This window comes from Triticum aestivum, chromosome 2A (genome assembly GCF_018294505.1).
Source record: "Triticum aestivum cultivar Chinese Spring chromosome 2A, IWGSC CS RefSeq v2.1, whole genome shotgun sequence".
Taxonomy (NCBI): Eukaryota; Viridiplantae; Streptophyta; class Magnoliopsida; order Poales; family Poaceae; genus Triticum; species Triticum aestivum.
The window spans coordinates 731,224,917-731,241,744 of NC_057797.1; the positions used below are offsets into that span (position 1 = coordinate 731,224,917).

General features: G+C 45.3%; 1 protein-coding gene across 1 annotated transcript in view; it reads left to right on the forward strand.

The window, feature by feature from the left end:
• Positions 1-16,603: 16,603 nt before the first annotated feature.
• LOC123190655 (uncharacterized) overlaps positions 16,604-16,828 on the forward strand; it is a gene marked incomplete in the record, with an annotated part of 7,819 nt that continues 7,594 nt past the window's right edge. The window contains 1 exon segment of the mRNA XM_044603334.1: positions 16,604-16,828. Within this exon segment, the coding sequence (XP_044459269.1) occupies positions 16,679-16,828 (150 nt within the window).

Below are 16,828 nucleotides of genomic sequence, written 5' to 3' on the forward strand. Positions count from 1 at the left end.
CCTTTGGTGCAGCCCTCCCCCTTTCCCAAGTCCTTCTCCTCTCCCGTGGTGCTTGGCGAAGCCCTGCAGGATTGCCACGCTCCTCCACCACCACCACGCCGTTGTTCTGCTGCTGGATGGAGTCTTCCTCAACCTCTCCCTCTCTCCTTGCTGGATCAAGGCATGGGAGACGTCACCGGGCTGTACGTGTGTTGAACACGGAGGTGCCGTCCGTTCGGCACTAGGATCTCCGGTGATTTGGATCACGACGAGTACGACTCCATCAACCCCGTTCTCTTGAACGCTTCCGCTTAGCGATCTACAAGGGTATGTAGATGCACTCTCCTTCCCCTCGTTGCTGGTTTCTCCATAGATAGATCTTGGTGACACGTAGGAAAATTTTGAATTTCTGCTACGTTCCCCAACAGTGGCATCATGAGCTAGGTCTATGCGTAGTTACTATGCACGAGTAGAACACAAAGTAGTTGTGGGCATCGATATTGTCAATTATCTTGCCGTTACTAGTCTTATCTTGATTCGGCGGCATCGTGGGATGAAGCGGCTCGGACCGACCTTACACGTACTCTTACGTGAGAATGGTTCCACCGACAAACATGCACTAGTTGCATAAGGTGGCTGGCGGGTGTCTGTCTCTCCCACTTTAGTCGGATCGGATTCGATGAAAAGGGTCCTTATGAAGGGTAAATAGCAATTGGCATATCACGTTGTGGTTTTTGCGTAGGTAAGAAACGTTCTTGCTAGAAACCCATAGCAGCCACGTAAAACATGCAACAACAATTAGAGGACGTCTAACTTGTTTTTGCAGGGGTATGCTATGTGATGTGATATGGCCAAAGGATGTGATGAATGATATATGTGATGTATGAGATTGATCATGTTCTTGTAATAGGAATCACGACTTGCATGTCGATGAGTATGACAACCGGTAGGAGCCATAGGAGTTGTCTTTATTTATTTATGACCTGCGTGTCAATATAAACGTCATGTAATTACTTTACTTTATTGCTAAAGCGTTAGCCATAGTAGTAGAAGTAATAGATGACGTGACAACTTCATGAAGACACGATGATGGAGATCAAGATGATGGAGATCATGGTGTCATGCCGGTGACGATGATGATCGTGGAGCCCCAAAGATGGAGATCAAAAGGAGCAATATGATATTGGCCATATCATGTCACTATTTGATTGCATGTGATGTTTAACATGTTTATGCATCTTGTTTGCTTAGAACAACAGTAGTAAATAAGATGATCCCTCATTAAAATTTCAAGAAGGTGTTCCCCCTAACTGTGCACCGTTGCGACAGTTCGTTGTTTCAAAGCACCACGTGATGATCGGGTGTTTGATTCCAACGTTCACATACAACGGGTGTAAGACAGATTTACACATGCAAACACTTAGGTTGACTTGACGAGCCTAGCATGTGTACAGACATGGCCTCGGAACACAGAAGACCGAAAGGTCGAGCATGAGTCGTATAGAAGATACGATCAACATGAAGATGTTCACCAATGTTGACTAGTCCGTCTCACGTGATGATCGGACACGGCCTAGTTGACTCGGATCATGTAATCACTTAGATGATTAGAGGGATGTCTATCTGAGTGGGAGTTCATAAGATGAACTTGTTTATCCTGAACATAGTCAAAAGGATTTCACAAATTATGTCGTAGCTCGCGCTTCAGTTCTACTGTTTAGATATGTTCCTAGAGAAAATTTAGTTGAAAGTTGATAGTAGCAATTATGCGGACTAGGTCCGTAAACTGAGGATTGTCCTCATTGCTTCATAGAAGGCTTATGTCCTTTATGCACCGCTCAGTGTGCTGAACCTCGAACGTCGTCTGTGGATGTTGCGAACATCTGACATACACGTCTTGATAACTACGTGATAGTTTAGTTAAACGGTTTAGAGTTGAGGCACCGAAGACGTTTTTGAAACGTCGCAAAACATATGAGATGTTTTGAGGGCTGAAATTGGGATTTCAGGCTCGTGCCCACGTCAAGAGGTATGAGACCTCCGACGATTTTCTTAGCCTGCAAACTAAGGAGAAAAGCTCAATTGTTGAGCTTGTGCTCAGATTGTCTGAGTACAACAATCGCTTGAATCGAGTGGGAGTTGATCTTCCAGATGAAATAGTGATGGTTCTCTGAAGTCATTACCACCAAGCTGCTTGAGCTTCGTGATAAACTATAATATATCAGGGACATATATGATGATCCTTGAGATATTCGCGATGTTTGACACCACAAAAGTAGAGATCAAGAAGGAGCATCAATTGTTGATGGTTGGTGAAACCACTAGTTTGAAGAAGGGCAAGGGCAAGAAGGGAAACTTCATGAAACGGCAATTCAGCTGCTGCTCTAGTGAAGAAACCCAAGGTTGAACCCAAACCCGAGACTGAGTGCTTCTGTAATAAGGGGAACAGCCACTGGAGCAGAATTACCCTAGATACTTGGTAGATGAGAAGGCTGGCAAGGTCGATAGAAGTATATTGGATATACATTGTGTTGATGTGTACTTTACTAGTACTCCTAGTAGCACCAGGGTATTAGATACCGGTTCGGGTTGCTAAGTATTAGTAACTCAAAATAAAAGCTACGGAATAAACGGAGACTGGCTAAAGGTGAGCTGACGATATGTGTTGGAAGTGTTTCCAATGTTGATATGATCAAATATCGTACGCTCCCTCTACCATCGATATTGGTGTTTGCGTTGAGCAAAGACATGATTGGATTATGTCTATCGCAATACGGTTATTCATTTAAGGAGAGAGTAATGGACTACTCTGTTTATTTGAATAATACCTTCAATGGTCTTACACCTAAAATGAATGAATCTCGATCGTAGTGATACACATGTTCATGCCAAAAGATAGTAATGATAGTACCACCTACTTGTGGCACTGCCACGTAAGTTATATCGGTATAAAACGCATGAAGAAGCTCCATGTTGATGGATCTTTGGGCTCACTCGTTTTTGAAAAGTTGGAGGCATGCGAACCATGTCTATTGGTGTATATGCATGAAGAAAACTCCATGCAAATGGACCGTTTGGACTCGCTTGATTTTGAATCACTTGAGACATGCAAATCATACCACATGGGCAAGATGACTGAAAGCCTCGGTTTCAGTAAAATGGAACCAGAAAGCAACTTGCTGGAAGTAATACATTCTGATGTGTGCAGTCCAATGAGTGCTGAGGCGTGTAGCGGATATCGTTATGTTCTTACTTCACAGATGATTTGAGTAGATGTTGAGTATATTTACTTGATGAATCACGAGTCTGAATTATTGAAAGGTTCAAGTAATTTTAGGGTGAAGTTGAAAGATCGTCGTGACAAGAGGATAAAAGATCTATGATATGATCATAGAGATGAATATCTGAATTACGAGTTTGGCACAGAATTAAGACATTGTGGAAATTGTTTCACAACTAATACAGCCTGGAACACCATAGTGTGATGGTGTGTCCGAACATCATAACTGCACCCTATTGGATATGATGCATACCATGATGTCTCTTATCGAATTACCACGATAGTTTATGGGTTAGGCATTAGAGACAACCACATTCACTTTAAATAGGGCACCACATAATTCCGATGAGATGACACCATATGAACTATGGTTTAGAGAAACCTAAGCTGTCATTTCTTAAAAGTTTGGGGCTGCGACGCTTATGTGAAAAAGTTTCAGGCTGATAAGCTCGAACCCAAAGCGGATAAATGCATCTTCATAGGACACCCAAAACATTTGGGTATACCTCCTGTCTCAGAACCGAAAGCAATAAGGGATTGTTTCTAGAATCGGGTCCTTTCTCGAGGAAAAGTTTCTCTCGAAAGAATTGAGTGGGAGGATGGTGGAGACTTGATGAGGTTATTGAACCGTCTCTTCAACTAGTGTGTGATAGGGCACAGGGAGTTGTTCCTGTGGCACCTACACCAATTGAAGTGGAAGCTTATGATAGTGATCATGAAACTTCAGATCAAGTCACTCCCAAACCTCGTAGGATGACATGGATGCGTACTACTTCTGAGTGGTACGTAATCCTGTCTTGGAAGTCATGTTGCTAGACAACAATGAACCTACGAGCTATGGAGAAGCGATGGTGGGCCCGAATTCCGATAAATGGCTCGAGGCCATAAAATCCGAGAGAGGATCCATATATGAAAACAAAGTGTAGACTTTGGCGGAACGGCTCGATGGTCGTAAGGCTGTTGAGTGCAGATGGATTTTAAAAGGAAGACGAACAATGATGGTATGTATCACCATTAAGAAAGCTCGACTTGTCGTTAAGATGTTTTCCGACAAGTTCAAGGAGTTGACTACGATGAGACTTTCTCACTCGTAGCGATGCTAAGAGTCTGTTGGAATTATATTAGCGATTACTGCATTATTTATGAAATCTTGCAGATAGGATGTCAAAAACATTGTTTCCTCGACGATTTTCTTGAGGAAAGGTTGTATGTGATACAACCGGAAGGTTTTGTCAATCCTGAAAGATGCTAATAAGTATGCAAAGCTCCATCAATCCTTCTAAGGACTGGAGTAAGCATCTCGGAGTTGGAATGTACGCTTTGATGAGATGATCAAAGATTTTGGGTTTATACAAAGTTTATGAGAAACTTGTATTTCCAAAGAAGTGAGTGGGAGCACTATAGAATTTCTGATGAGTATATGTTGTTGACATATTATGGATCAGAAATGATGTAGAATTTCTGGAAAGCATATAGGGTTATTTGGAAAGTGTTTTTCAATGGAAAGCCTGGATTAAGCTACTTGAGCATTAAGCATCAAGATCTATAAGGATAGATCAAAACGCTTAAATGGTACTTTCAAATGAGCACATACCTTGACATGATCTTGAAGGTGTTCAAGATGGACCAGTCAAAGAAGGAGTTCTTGCCTGAGTTGTAAGGTATGAAGTTAAGACTTAAAGCTCGACCACGGCAGAATAGAGAGAAAGGACGAAGGTCGTCCCCTATGCTCAAGACATAGGCTCTACAGTATGCTATACTGTGTACCGCACCTGAAGTGTGCCTTGCCATGAGTCAGTCAAGGGGTACAAGAGTGATCCAAGAATGGATCACAGGACAGCGGTCAAAGTTATCCTTAGTAACTAGTGGACTACGGAATTTTCTCGATTATGGAGGTGGTAAAAGAGTTCGTCGTAAAGGGTTACGCCGATGCAAGCTTTGACACTAATCCAGATTATTCTGAGTAGTAAACTGGATTCGTATAGTAGAACAGTTATTTGGAATAGCTCCAAATAGAGCGTGGTAGCTGCATCTAGGAGATGACATAGAGTTTTGTAAAGCACACACGGATCTGAAAGGTTCAGACCCGTTGACTATAACCTCTCTCACAAAGCATAACATGATCAAACCCAGAACTCATCGAGTGTTAATCACATGGTAAATGTGAACTAGATTATTGACTCTAGTAAACTCTTTGGGTGTTAGTCACATGGGGATGTGACCATGAGTGTTAATCACATATCGATGTGAACTAGATTATTGACTCTAGTGCAAGTGGGAGACTGTTGGAAATATGCCCTAGAGGCAATAATAAATTGGTTATTATTATATTTCCTTGTTCATGATAATCGTTCATTATCCATGCTAGAATTGTATTGATAGGAAACTCAGATACATGTGTGGATACATAGACAACACCATGTCCCTAGTAAGCCTCTAGTTGACTAGCTCGTTGATCAATAGATGGTTACGGTTTCCTGACCATGGACATTGGATGTCGTTGATAACGGGATCACATCATTAGGAGAATGATGTGATGGACAAGACCCAATCCTAAGCATAGCACTATATCGTGTAGTTCGTATGCTAAAGCTTTTCTAATGTCAAATATCATTTCCTTAGACCATGATATTGTGCAACTCCCGAATACCGTAGGAGTGCTTTGGGTGTGCCAAACGTCACAATGTAACTGGGTGGCTATAAAGGTACACTACGGGTATCTCCGAAAGTGTCTGTTGGGTTGGCACGAATCGAGACTGGGATTTGTCACTCCGTGTAAGCGGAGAGGTATCTCTGGGCCCACTCGGTAGGACATCATCATAATGTGCACAATGTGATCAAGGAGTTAATCACGGGATGATGTGTTATGGAACGAGTAAAGAGACTTGCCGGTAACGAGATTGAACAAGGTATAGGGATACCGACGATCGAATCTCAGGCAAGTACAATACCGCTAGACAAAGGGAATTGTATATGGGATTGATTAAGTCCTTGACATCGTGGTTCATCTAATGAGATCATCGTGGAACATGTGGGAGCCAACATGGGTATCCAGATCCCGCTGTTGGTTATTGGCCGGAGAGGTGTCTCGGTCATGTCTGCATGGTTCCCGAACCCGTAGGGTCTACACACTTAAGGTTCGATGACGCTAGGGTTATAAAGGAAGTTTGTATGTGGTTACCGAATGTTGTTCGGAGTCCCGGATGAGATCCCGGACGTCACGAGGAGTTCCGGAATGGTCCGGAGGTAAAGATTTGTATATAGGAAGTCCTATTTCGGCCATCGGGACAAGTTTCGGGGTCATCGGTATTGTACCGGGACCACCGGAAGGGTCCCGGGGGCCCACCGGGTGGGGCCACCTATCCCGGAGGGTCCCATGGGCTGAAGTGGGAAGGGATCCAGCCCAAAGTGGGTTGGGGCGCCACTTTCCCCTAGGGCCCATGCGCCTAGTGTGGGGGAAACCCTAAAGGAAGAGTCCCACAAGGGGAAGGCACCCCTAGGTGCCTTGGGGGGGAGGGAATCCTCCCTTGGCCGCCGCCCCCCTAGGAGATTGGATCTCCTAGGGCCGGCGCCCCCCCTTGGCCCCCCCTATATATAGTGGGGGAGATGGAGGACTTCTTACCTTTTGCCTTTGGTGCAGCCCTCCCCCTTTCCCAAGTCCTTCTCCTCTCCCGTGGTGCTTGGCGAAGCCCTGCAGGATTGCCACGCTCCTCCAGCACCACCACGCCATTGTGCTGCTGCTGGATGGAGTCTTCCTCAACCTCTCCCTCTCTCCTTGCTGGATCAAGGCATGGGAGACGTCACCGGGCTGTACGTGTGTTGAACACGGAGGTGCCGTCCGTTCGGTATTAGGATCTCCGGTGATTTGGATCACGACGAGTACGACTCCATCAACCCCGTTCTCTTGAACGCTTCCGCTTAGCGATCTACAAGGGTATGTAGATGCACTCTCCTTCCCCTCGTTGCTGGCTTCTCCATAGATAGATCTTGGTGACACGTAGGAAAATTTTGAATTTCTGCTACGTTCCCCAACAGTGGCATCATGAGCTAGGTCTATGCGTAGTTACTATGCACGAGTAGAACACAAAGTAGTTGTGGGCATCGATATTGTCAATTATCTTGCCGTTACTAGTCTTATCTTGATTCGACGGCATCATGGGATGAAGCGGCCCGGACCGACCTTACACGTACTCTTACGTGAGAATGGTTCCACCGACAAACATGCACTAGTTGCATAAGGTGGCTGGCGGGTGTCTGTCTCTCCCACTTTAGTTGGATCGGATTCGATGAAAAGGGTCCTTATGAAGGGTAAATAGCAATTGGCATGTCACGTTGTGGTTTTTGCGTAGGTAAGAAACGTTCTTGCTAGAAACCCATAGCAGCCACGTAAAACATGCAACAACAATTAGAGGACGTCTAACTTGTTTTTGCAGGGGTATGCTATGTGATGTGATATGGCCAAAGGATGTGATGAATGATATATGTGATGTATGAGATTGATCATGTTCTTGTAATAGGAATCACGACTTGCATGTCGATGAGTATGACAACCGGCAGGAGCCATAGGAGTTGTCTTTATTTATTTATGACCTGCGTGTCAATATAAACGTCATGTAATTACTTTACTTTATTGCTATAGCGTTAGCCATAGTAGTAGAAGTAATAGATGACGTGACAACTTCATGAAGACACGATGATGGAGATCATGATGATGGAGATCATGGTGTCATGCCAGTGACGATGATGATCATGGAACCCCGAAGATGGAGATCAAAAGGAGCAATATGATATTGGCCATATCATGTCACTATTTGATTGCATGTGATGTTTATCATGTTTATGCATCTTGTTTGCTTAGAACAACGGTAGTAAATAAGATGATCCCTCATTAAAATTTCAAGAAGGTGTTCCCCCTAACTGTGCACCGTTGCGACAGTTCGTTGTTTCAAAGCACCACGTGATGATCGGGTGTTTGATTCCAACGTTCACATACAACGGGTGTAAGACAGATTTACACATGCAAACACTTAGGTTGACTTGACGAGCCTAGCATGTGTACAGACATGGCCTCGGAACACAGAAGACCGAAAGGTCGAGCATGAGTCGTATAGAAGATACGATCAACATGAAGATGTTCACCAACGTCGACTAGTCCATCTCACGTGATGATCGGACACGGCCTAGTTGACTCGGATCATGTAATCACTTAGATGACTAGAGGGATGTCTATCTGAGTGGGAGTTCATAAGATGAACTTGTTTATCCTGAACATAGTCAAAAGGATTTCGCAAATTATGTCGTAGCTCGCGCTTCAGTTCTACTGTTTAGATATGTTCCTAGAGAAAATTTAGTTGAAAGTTGATAGTAGCAATTATGCGGACTAGGTCCGTAAACTGAGGATTGTCCTCATTGCTTCATAGAAGGCTTATGTCCTTTATGCACCGCTCAGTGTGCTGAACCTCGAACGTCGTCTGTGGATGTTGCGAACATCTGACATACATGTTTTGATAACTATGTGATAGTTCAGTTAAATGGTTTAGAGTTGAGGCACCGAAGACGTTTTTGAAACGTCGCAAAACATATGAGATGTTTTGAGGGCTGAAATTGGGATTTCAGGCTCGTGCCCACGTCAAGAGGTATGAGACCTCCGACGATTTTCCTAGCCTCCAAACTAAGGAGAAAAGCTCAATTGTTGAGCTTGTGCTCAGATTGTCTGAGTACAACAATCGCTTGAATCGAGTGGGAGTTGATCTTCCAGATGAAATAGTGATGGTTCTCCGAAGTCATTACCACCAAGCTGCTTGAGCTTCGTGATGAACTATAATATATCAGGGACATATATGATGATCCTTGAGATATTCGCGATGTTTGACACCACAAAAGTAGAGATCAAGAAGGAGCATCAATTGTTGATGGTTGGTGAAACCACTAGTTTGAGGAAGGGCAAGGGCAAGAAGGGAAACTTCATGAAATGGCAATTCAGCTACTGCTCTAGTGAAGAAACCCAAGGTTGAACCCAAACCCGAGACTGAGTGCTTCTGTAATAAGGGGAACAGCCACTGGAGCAGAATTACCGTAGATACTTGCTAGATGAGAAGGCTGGCAAGGTCGATAGAAGTATATTGGATATACATTGTGTTGATGTGTACTTTACTAGTACTCCTAGTAGCACCAGGGTATTAGATACCGGTTCGGTTGCTAAGTATTAGTAACTCGAAATAAAAGCTACGGAATAAACGGAGACTGGCTAAAGGTGAGCTGACGATATGTGTTGGAAGTGTTTCCAATGTTGATATGATCAAATATCGTACGCTCCCTCTACCATCGAGATTGGTGTTTGCGTTGAGCATAGACATGATTGGATTATGTCTATCGCAATACGGTTATTCATTTAAGGAGAGAGTAATGGACTACTCTGTTTATTTGAATAATACCTTCAATGGTCTTACACCTAAAATGAATGAATCTCGATCGTAGTGATACACATGTTCATGCCAAAAGATAGTAATGATAGTACCACCTACTTGTGGCACTGCCATGTAAGTCATATCGGTATAAAACGCATGAAGAAGCTCCATGTTGATGGATCTTTGGGCTCACTCGTTTTTGAAAAGTTGGAGGCATGCGAACCATGTCTATTGGTGTATATGCATGAAGAAAACTCCATGCAAATGGACCGTTTGGACTCGCTTGATTTTGAATCACTTGAGACATGCAAATCATACCACATGGGCAAGATGACTGAAAGCCTCGGTTTCAGTAAAATGGAACCAGAAAGCAACTTGCTGGAAGTAATACATTCTGATGTGTGCAGTCCAATGAGTGCTGAGGCGTGTAGTGGATATCGTTATGTTCTTACTTCACAGATGATTTGAGTAGATGTTGAGTATATTTACTTGATGAATCACGAGTCTGAATTATTGAAAGGTTCAAGTAATTTCAGGGTGAAGTTGAAAGATCGTCGTGACAAGAGAATAAAAGATCTATGATATGATCATAGAGATGAATATCTGAATTACAAGTTTGGCACAGAATTAAGACATTTGTGGAAATTGTTTCACAACTAATACAGCCTGGAACACCATAGTGTGATGGTGTGTCCGAACATCATAACTGCACCCTATTGGATATGATGCATACCATGATGTCTCTTATCAAATTACCACGATAGTTTATGGGTTAGGCATTAGAGACAACCACATTCACTTTAAATAGGGCACCACATAATTCTGATGAGATGACACCATATGAACTATGGTTTAGAGAAACCTAAGCTGTCATTTCTTAAAAGTTTGGGGCTGCGATGCTTATGTGAAAAAGTTTCAGGCTGATAAGCTCGAACCCAAAGCGGATAAATGCATCTTCATAGGACACCCAAAACAGTTGGGTATACGTCCTGTCTCAGAACCGAAAGCAATAAGGGATTGTTTCTAGAATCGGGTCCTTTCTCGAGGAAAAGTTTCTCTCGAAAGAATTGAGTGGGAGGATGGTGGAGACTTGATGAGGTTATTGAACCGTCTCTTCAACTAGTGTGTGACAGGGCACAGGGAGTTGTTCCTGTGGCACCTACACCAATTGAAGTGGAAGCTTATGATAGTGATCATGAAACTTCAGATCAAGTCACTCCCAAACCTCGTAGGATGACATGGATGCGTACTACTTCTGAGTGGTACGTAATCCTGTCTTGGAAGTCATGTTGCTAGACAACAATGAACCTACGAGCTATGGAGAAGCGATGGTGGGCCCGGATTCCGATAAATGGCTCGAGGCCATAAAATCCGAGAGAGGATCCATATATGAAAACAAAGTGTAGACTTTGGCGGAACGGCTCGATGGTCGTAAGGCTGTTGAGTGCAGATGGATTTTAAAAGGAAGACGGACAATGATGGTATGTATCACCATTAAGAAAGCTCGACTTGTCGTTAAGATGTTTTCCGACAAGTTCAAGGAGTTGACTACGATGAGACTTTCTCACTCGTAGCGATGCTAAGAGTCTGTTGGAATTATATTAGCGATTACTGCATTATTTATGAAATCTTGCAGATAGGATGTCAAAAACATTGTTTCCTCGACGATTTTCTTGAGGAAAGGTTGTATGTGATACAACCGGAAGGTTTTGTCAATCCTGAAAGATGCTAATAAGTATGCAAAGCTCCAGCAATCCTTCTAAGGACTGGAGTAAGCATCTCGGAGTTGGAATGTACGCTTTGATGAGATGATCAAAGATTTTGGGTTTATACAAAGTTTATGAGAAACTTGTATTTCCAAAGAAGTGAGTGGGAGCACTATAGAATTTCTGATGAGTATATGTTGTTGACATATTATGGATCAGAAATGATGTAGAATTTCTGGAAAGCATATAGGGTTATTTGGAAAGTGTTTTTCAATGGAAAGCCTGGATTAAGCTACTTGAGCATTAAGCATCAAGATCTATAAGGATAGATCAAAACGCTTAAATGGTACTTTCAAATGAGCACATACCTTGACATGATCTTGAAGGTGTTCAAGATGGACCAGTCAAAGAAGGAGTTCTTGCCTGAGTTGTAAGGTATGAAGTTAAGACTTAAAGCTCGACCACGGCAGAATAGAGAGAAAGGACGAAGGTCGTCCCCTATGCTCAAGACATAGGCTCTACAGTATGCTATACTGTGTACCGCACCTGAAGTGTGCCTTGCCATGAGTCAGTCAAGGGGTACAAGAGTGATCCAAGAATGGATCATAGGACAGCGGTCAAAGTTATCCTTAGTAACTAGTGGACTAAGGAATTTTCTCGATTATGGAGGTGGTAAAAGAGTTCATCGTAAAGGGTTACGCCGATGCAAGCTTTGACACTAATCCAGATTATTCTGAGTAGTAAACTAGATTCGTATAGTAGAACAGTTATTTGGAATAGCTCCAAATAGAGCGTGGTAGCTGCATCTAGGAGATGACATAGAGATTTGTAAAGCACACACGGATCTGAAAGGTTCAGACCCGTTGACTATAACCTCTCTCACAAAGCATAACATGATCAAACCCAGAACTCATCGAGTGTTAATCACATGGTAAATGTGAACTAGATTATTGACTCTAGTAAACTCTTTGGGTGTTAGTCACATGGGGATGTGATCTTGAGTGTTAATCACATATCGATGTGAACTAGATTATTGACTCTAGTGCAAGTGGGAGACTGTTGGAAATATGCCCTAGAGGCAATAATAAATTGATTATTATTATATTTCCTTGTTCATGATAATCGTTCATTATCCATGCTAGAATTGTATTGATAGGAAACTCAGATACATGTGTGGATACATAGACAACACCATGTCCCTAGTAAGCCTCTAGTTGACTAGCTCGTTGATCAATAGATGGTTACGGTTTCCTGACCATGGACATTGGATGTCGTTGATAACGGGATCACATCATTAGGAGAATGATGTGATGGACAAGACCCAATCCTAAGCATAGCACTAGATCGTGTAGTTCGTATGCTAAAGCTTTTCTAATGTCAAGTATCATTTCCTTAGACCATGAGATTGTGCAACTCCCGGATACCGTAGGAGTGCTTTGGGTGTGCCAAACGTCACAATGTAACTGGGTGGCTATAAAGGTACACTACGGGTATCTCCGAAAGTGTCTGTTGGGTTGGCACGAATCGAGACTGGAATTTGTCACTCCGTGTAAGCGGAGAGGTATCTCTGGGCCCACTCGGTAGGACATCATCATAATGTGCACAATGTGATCAAGGAGTTAATCACGGGATGATGTGTTATGGAACGAGTAAAGAGACTTGCCGTTAACGAGATTGAACAAGGTATAGGGATACCGACGATCGAATCTCGGGCAAGTACAATACCGCTAGACAAAGGGAATTGTATACGGGATTGATTAAGTCCTTGACATCGTGGTTCATCCGATGAGATCATCGTGGAACATGTGGGAGCCAACATGGGTATCCAGATCCCGCTGTTGGTTATTGGCCGGAGAGGTGTCTCGGTCATGTCTGCATGGTTCCCGAACCCGTAGGGTCTACACACTTAAGGTTCGATGACGCTAGGGTTATAAAGGAAGTTTGTATGTGGTTACCGAATGTTGTTCGGAGTCCCGAATGAGATCCCGGACGTCATGAGGAGTTCCGGAATGGTCCGGAGATAAAGATTTGTATATAGGAAGTCCTATTTCGGCCATCGGGACAAGTTTCGGGGTCATCGGTATTGTACCGGGACCACCGGAAGGGTCCCGGGGGCCCACCGGGTGGGGCCACCTATCCCGGAGGGTCCCATGGGCTGAAGTGGGAAGGGATCCAGCCCAAAGTGGGCTGGGGCGCCACTTTCCCCTAGGGCCCATGCGCCTAGTGTGGGGGAAACCCTAAAGGAAGAGTCCCACAAGGGAAGGCACCCCTAGGTGCCTTGGGGGGGAGGGAATCCTCCCTTGGCCGCCGCCCCCTAGGAGATTGGATCTTCTAGGGCCGGCGCCCCCCCTTGGCCCCCCTATATATAGTGGGGGAGATGGAGGACTTCTTACCTTTTGCCTTTGGTGCAGCCCTCCCCCTTTCCCAAGTCCTTCTCCTCTCCCGTGGTGCTTGGCGAAGCCCTGCAGGATTGCCACGCTCCTCCACCACCACCACGCCATTGTGCTGCTGCTGGATGGAGTCTTCCTCAACCTCTCCCTCTCTGCTTGCTAGATCAAGGCATGGGAGACGTCACCGGGCTATACGTGTGTTGAACACGGAGGTGCCGTCCGTTCGGCACTAGGATCTCCGGTGATTTGGATCACGACGAGTACGACTCCATCAACCCCGTTCTCTTGAACGCTTCCGCTTAGCGATCTACAAGGGTATGTAGATGCACTCTCCTTCCCCTCATTGCTGGTTTCTCCATAGATAGATCTTGGTGACACGTAGGAAAATTTTGAATTTCTGCTACGTTCCCCAACAATTCCCCCATCTCCCGTAGACGAGATCGGATTCACACCGGAGTGTTCCTCCACACCGTCTATGGTATCAACCATACTCTTTGGACGGTAAAGTCCTTAATAAAGAGACGAGGCTCTGATACCAATTGAAAGGATCGATATGGTTGACTAGAGGGGGGGGGGTGAATAGGCAACTAACAATTTTTAGCTTTTCTTTAGCAAGTTAAAGTTTGCATCAAAATAGGTTGTCTAGAAATGCAACTAGGTGAGCAACCTATATGATGCAACGAGGATAGGTACACAAGCAAGCAAGAGATATAAAACAAGTAAGCTTGCTTAAATAAAGGCACGAGATAACCAAGAGTGGAGACGGTGGAGACGAGGATGTGTTGCCGAAGTTCCTTCCCTTTGAGAGGAAGTACGTCTCCGTTGGAGCGGTGTGGAGGCACAATGCTCCCCAAGAAGCCACTAGGGCCACCGTATTCTCCTCACACCCTCACACAATGCGAGATGCCGTGATTCCACTATTGGTGCCCTTGAAGGCGGCTATCGAACCTTTACAAACAAGGTTGGGGCTCTCTCCACAACTTAATTGGAGGCTCCCAACGAAACCACGAAGCTTCACCATAATGGAATATGGCTCCGAGGTGACCTCAACCGTCTAGGGTGCTCAAACACCCAAGAGTAACAAAATCCACACAAGAAAGTATGGGGGAACCAAATATCCTTTGGTGGAAGTGTAGATCTAGGTCTCCTCCTTCAATCCCTAGCAAATCAACAAGTTTGAGTGGCTAGAGAGAGAGATCGGGCAAGAGAGCTTGAAGGGCATCAATGGTGGAGTGAGAGAGGTCAAAGGTAGGAGTGGTAGGTGGGAGAAGCTCCCTTATATAGTCACCCTTAATTTCCAACCGTTACTGTGATTTTAGCACTGCAGCGGTACAACCGGTCCTCGTCCCGGTACAACCGGGACTCACGGTGTATCTGCAGAACCCTACCAAGCGGTACAACCGGACCAGGGGGGGGGGCGGCGGTAGTACCGGCTAAGAAAAATAACCGGACTAACCGCCTGGCCACCGCACAAACACCTCATCAAAATAGGAGCTTGACCGGTACTTGGGCGGTGCCTGGCCGGAACAACCGTATGGCCTTGAGCTCTTGGGTGGCTAAGTCCTGAGCGGAAGAACCGCTCGGACCACCGGTGGTACCGGTCATCGTGGAACGACCGGACCAACCGGGCCACTACCGCCCAAGAACCGCATCAAACCAGAAGCGAGAGCGGCACTTGAGCGGTGCATGGATGGAACCACCGCCCCAGCTGTTGCAGAGCATGATGGCGGTACCACCGCCCGGAGGCAGCGGTACAACCGCTCGAGCACAGCTGGTGAGCGACAAGACCCAGCGGTACAACCGCTCCAGAGAGCGGTACAACCGCTGGGCAGAAACAGTGAGCAGAAAAGAAAAGAGGGGAAGAGGCAAGAAAAACTCTCTCTCTCACACACACCTGAGGAAGGCAAAGAGAGGGTGAGAAAAGTGTACGTGAACTGATTCCCCCAGAGCTTTCTAATGAGGATTCCCTCTTGATAGTACGGGTACTCTACGACCAAAGAAAATAAAACCGTAGAGGACACGTCTTCGATCTTTTCCTTCGAGAGGTAATAGCAATCCGATGTAAGCCTAAGCATCGAGAACCTGAAACATAAAGCACACGTTGAGACCACCAAGGGTTGTCATCATCATCCAAAACATAAAGTAGGAAAATGCCCTTTCAGCGACCCTGCCGTCTATCAGCTTCACAATGACCCTCCACGAGCAAGCGGTGTTCGTCTTCAGCTTGACTTTGTCGGCACGGCCGGGAAATGCTACGTGAAGTCCAGAGGCATTGGTATGCACTAAAACTTCAGGGCAAGGATGACCTTGTAGAAGTTAGTTGGTCCAGCCTTCTCATGGTAGTCCCCGTAGCGCTTGCCTCTTTTCTACCCCGACCAGGTAAAACGCTGTGTACTCAGAGTACCCGGAACTAGCATCCACCGTTGTATCACAAATCGCCCTGTTGTCTAATTTTTTTATTTTTTAAGCATTGACTTAAGCGTCTGCCATTGGAGATGCCCTTCTCCTTCCTCTTTCCCATAGATGCACATCGCATAAGAAAAATAAGTTTGTGTTTTTCAGTTAAATTATTGCTTTTCATGCCGTTAACAAAATTGTTCCTTTAAACAAAAAAATGGTCACTCTTTAGTTTTTCTAAGGGCATGGTCACTCTTTAGTGAAATTTACTGCTCACATTGGCCCTCCCAAATCCTCCTTCATTTTACAGATGGGCCGATTTGCCACGGCCTGCCTGGCAGACCACGCGGGCCCAGCCCGTGGTCCTCCAGTCCGGCGCCAACCCGGCCTCGTTCGTTCACGGCAAAACAAAACGCGACCACCCCACCCGACCCGACCCGACCAGACCAGACCAGGACAAACCCAGGCTGCAGCTCGTGCCCCCGTCCGTCCGGTCGCCTTCCTCTCCGCCCCGCCTCCATGGACGCGTACCACCACCAGCGCCGCTTCGACGGCTCCGGCGACGCGCCGCCGCCGCAGCCCCCTCCGCCCTCCAACTGGTATCCCATCCCCGCGCCGCCGTACCACCCGCCCCACCCCAACCACCCGTACCCTCCCCCGCATCACCAG